Source organism: Halyomorpha halys, unplaced genomic scaffold (genome assembly GCF_000696795.3).
Source record: "Halyomorpha halys isolate HHAL.00 unplaced genomic scaffold, Hhal_1.1 Scaffold722.1, whole genome shotgun sequence".
In the NCBI taxonomy this organism is placed as follows: domain Eukaryota; kingdom Metazoa; phylum Arthropoda; class Insecta; order Hemiptera; family Pentatomidae; genus Halyomorpha; species Halyomorpha halys.
Window position 1 is genome coordinate 260404 of NW_027110068.1, and position 4680 is coordinate 265083.

General features: G+C 30.8%; 1 protein-coding gene across 1 annotated transcript in view; it reads right to left on the reverse strand.

The window, feature by feature from the left end:
- Positions 1-1357: 1357 nt before the first annotated feature.
- LOC106685650 (serine protease inhibitor dipetalogastin) overlaps positions 1358-4680 on the reverse strand; it is a 23046-nt gene continuing 19723 nt past the window's right edge. Inside the window, exon 8 of the mRNA XM_067048163.1 lies at positions 1358-1623. Within this exon, the coding sequence (XP_066904264.1) occupies positions 1529-1623 (95 nt within the window). The 3' untranslated portion in view covers positions 1358-1528. The remainder of the gene's footprint in view (positions 1624-4680) is intronic.

Consider the following 4680-nt stretch of genomic DNA (forward strand, 5'->3'; position numbering starts at 1 on the left):
TGCCCAAAATGAAAAGGATTTCAAAGCAAAGGGACTTCTAAATTGTAGAATGAACTTATTTTTAGAAGACAATAACTAGAAAGAACAATTTTTAAATTGAAGAAAAGAAACAATAAACCTTTAAATTGTTTTGTTATGAATTATTTTGTTTATAAAAATAGATTAATATTTGAAAACATGCAACGGTTTTATTAATGAAATATAAACATTAGGGTGCATATTAAATGTTACTGAAAGTGATTACCTTGAACAATAAGACAGAATCGATATCTTTCTTTCACAGTAGCAATGATCACGGCACTAGATATGTGTTATTGTTTACCAAGTTGTAATAAACTTTTTTAAAGGAGCAGTGGCCTACAACTTGGAAAACCCAACCACAACCCGAAGACTGAAGCTCAGCTGCTGTTGCAGTACATCCTGTTATAAGTTCTATATTTACCAGTTCTGTTATTGTTATTCTAAAATTTTATTTTATTTTCATTTTTTTTTCCTCTTCATCTTTTTCTTAAATTAACTTTTTTTCCCATTAGAAGTCAATAATTTATATTAAGTCCATAAATGTCACTGTTTTAGTTATTAACTTTACATTTATCTTGTATTAAGAATTATTATTTTTATCTATATATTTTGTCTTAATTTTTTTTGCTTACAACGTTTCATATAGTTAGGGGTGTCTTTTGTATGAGACTATATCCCCCTCCCCCCCACGACATAATCAAATGTTAAAAAAAAATTGTTCTTACATTAACCATGTAAGGCCCACCGATCTGGTGTTAAATGAAATAATAATAAAAAAAAATTACCATCTTTCGTAAAGAGGAAAAGTCATTGACCGGTCTTGTATAGACTTTTTGTTTAATCTCACTCCAAACCAAAAAAATCAGTGGTGTCAGATCTGCAATGCTGGACAATAAAACATTGCCGTTCGACCACTGGTGCTACGAAAGATGAAGGGAAGACGAAGGGATGACTTAAAACATTAAGTATAAGCGAGCCCGGTTAATGGCCTTAATTCTAGAGAAAGAAGGATCATAGAACCTTACGAGACAATAACAGATATCCTGTGCTGTTCGGCCACTGCTGCAGTTAACTTGAACTACATTTAATTTGAAGGTCAATGTTCACATTTCATCAATAAAGTACAAGCAATAAAGTTAGAACACATTAATTTATTTATTATAACCTAAATAATTAACATTTCATTAATAAAGTTGGAACATTAATTTATTTATTATAACCTAAATAATTCACATTTCATTAATAAAGTATACGTAATTAAGTAACACATTAACTTATTTATTATAACCAAAATAATTCATAACAATAAAAATCTTTAAATCTTTAGACGTGAAGACCTAAACAAAGCGTTAACGGCATAAGCATTTTTTTCCTTTTCAGTTAGAACACAACCCCTGTAGTTTTTAACGAAATACATTCTATAATCGTTTATTGTAAAATACAATTTACATTAAAAAAAAAGAATCATTTACGACCAATTTTGGAAATACTTCAACATTTTCTTTAATCAGTCCAATTTACCCACAAGTACCTGCAAGAATGAAGGGTTGAAGGTTCGCTTCTTACAAGGAATACATGGCCCGTCATGAACGTATTTCAGATCTGAAACAGGAAGGTTTGTGATATTACAGTTATAAAAATAGCTCTTGATGACATAAGAGTAACCAAAAGGATGTCATGGAGATAGCAAGGAGGTAACTGGAAGGCTGCGAGGTGTGGCAAGGAGGATGGGAGTCGGTGATATATAGGTATTAGGGGTTGACAGGGAGGTGGTAAGGGAGTGGCAGGGAGAATGACTCTCCTGGGCAAGAGGAGTAATTAACTATTCCTCATGTTGTGTAGCGAAAAAAAAAAAATAAAAATTTAACTTTTCAAACTGACTCATGATCATAATCCAACACAATCTATTTTCTATTTACCTTATACCTGGTAATGCAATGGTGGTACCTGACATTCCGAGGACGCTATCCTATAGGTAACCTTCCTATTTCAATTAGTTTCGAATTTTCCGTTAGTGTTGACTTTTATTCTATGTGGCCGGCACGAAATAAAAGTCCACCCGGCCAAATTGGAATCAAACCGGGAACATACCAATTACTAAGTTGCTAAGGTGACGCCTCAACTCCCTCAGTTATACGGCCAAAGTACATTATATTACTGAATATCTATTACGAAGAGAAATAAATTCATCAACAAATACTATACTTTCGTTTACGAAAGAATTTCGTTACTTTCCTTCCCCCCTGAAGAAATGCTGGCTTAGTCCGTGCTTGATTATACTTCTATATAGAAACAGTTGAACTTTTTTTTTAATGAATTTCTAAACCCTTATGTATCTATATATGTATGTTTGAAAGTCTATTTTAATCATAGGAACAGAGCCTTTTAGTTTAAAAGATTTGAGTTTTATCTGAATAACAAAACTGACGTCGAAACTAATCTTTTCTAGGTTTCAAGGTTAAAAAAAACACTATTAAGCTACCCTTGAAGTTTTAGATAAACGAACGATAATAATAACTGAAGGTCAATTTTTATCATTATTTCATAATTTTTTTTTAAAGTTTATAAATCATATGTATTTACAGTCACATTCTTGGGAGGCAAGAATTAATATTATTATAATAAGACAAAAAAAAATTAAACAAAAAAGACTGCTATAACTGATAAATTCCCATATCTAAACGGTGTTTACAAGCCCTAATATATTTTTTTAAGAGGAAGAATAATTCAAGATGTAACGGAATAATCTTTGATTAGGCAGGTGTGCAAAAAAATTTTTTTTTCAGCTAAATAAGATATGTTTTCTAAACTATATGGTTTAGAGTGTGCTGATTTTAGTTATAAATATTGATTGTAATTTTTTAATTATAAATTTTAATTAACTGATTTTAATTTTTAAATTTAAATTCAAATAACAAAAAAACAATAACAAATGTAAGCAAAATTAAGTAAGAAATAAATGGCATTAATGACCAGTGATGTTTTCCATCACGTACAATATTTTTAATATAGGAAGATAGTCGTAGTGTTGTAAAAAAAATTCAATTATTCTGTACTATTTGAATTCTTTTTGACTGCATTCAGACCGCAATTTAGTAGTTTTTTTTTTTTTTTTGTAAAAAGGGGTTGAAAAAAATATATACCGTAATTAAAAAAATCACTATTTCATTATTGTTAACGCCGAGAATATAGAACAAAAGAAATGCAATAATTATTTATACTTGTTCTTATAGTTTTCAACTTATGAAATAGATAAAAAAATTATAGAAGTAAGTCCATCACGTCAAGTCCTTTGTAAAATTAAATTTTTATGTTTTATTTCGTAAAAGACTGAATAAGAGTAGATTAAAAGTGTCCCAGATAGATCAATGCTTGCCGACGTACACATGTAACCGACTCCTACATGATACTCCAATCATCCTAGCGTCACATTTCTAGAGCACCTCCAGTGCCACATAATAAGCCTGAGTATCTTGAAGCACTACAATTTTTTCATAACTTTTGTTTATATATACACCGTTCTTTAGAAGAAATTCTCAATAGTTATAAAAAATATCCTTTTGTCTTAACAATTTTTTTTATTATTTGAACATTCCAAGGTTTCGGCAATGCCGGCCATTTTTAAGGATCTCATTACATTATCATATCCAAAACCATAGGGTATCAACCAAAAGGAAGGTTACTCACTGTAGTGTTGATAAAATAAGTAATTTAAACAGATATTATAAACTAGTTAATGTTATACTAAATATAAGTTAATGTGATACTAAATACTGTAAACTAGTTAATTTGTCAATGACTAATGATAAATAATTTAACAAAGGCAATATGGCATGCAATTTTGTAGTGAACCTATGGTTTTGGCTGTGAGGTCCTTGAAAATGGCCGGAGCGTTATAGTGTTAAAATAATAAAAAAATTGTTGAGACAAAATGAATATTTTTTTATAACTACTAAACAAATCTGTCTCAAACAAAAATTTGAATTATATAGAAATTCCCAATGTTACCTTAAGCCATGAACCTCAGGAACTATACGTAGGAATTTTTTTATCATCAAACTTGAGGTCACCATATGATTGATAGCGAGTATCTACTTCATCGAGTACCTTGGGGTTTGGCACAAAATCTTTCGTCAATAATCATAAAAGTATTTCAAAAGATACTTAAGGGGCCGATCAGACTAGTATTTGGTGGCTATTTAGAAGGCTCTACGGAGAAGAGCACTAAATCTGGAGAACGCCTTAGAGCAGTGATCCCAAAAAAGATGGGCAGCGGTAACACATACTTTATGAGAAATTGTTGTTCAAACTGCTTTATTTGTTATTAACTGATGTTTTTATGTTAGCTGAAAGGTTTCAACTGGTAAATACATTATTAATGTTCTTCACAATACTCTTTTAAGCAACCAAACTATCAAATATGTTTTAGAGGGGATCTCCCTTTGTCCTTAAGTTAGGAGTGGTGGTGGACCGCGGAATAAATTTCTCAAAAATGAAGGGAACAAAAAACGACCCGTCTAGGTGTTAATTCGATATTTCCTGGGACAGAGATTTATTAAAGTCCGCTATGGTAGTTCAGTGTCCAGTTATCGCCAAACCAAACAAGGTGTACCACAGGGCTCAGTCCTAACTCCTTATTTATTCAACATAATGATTAAT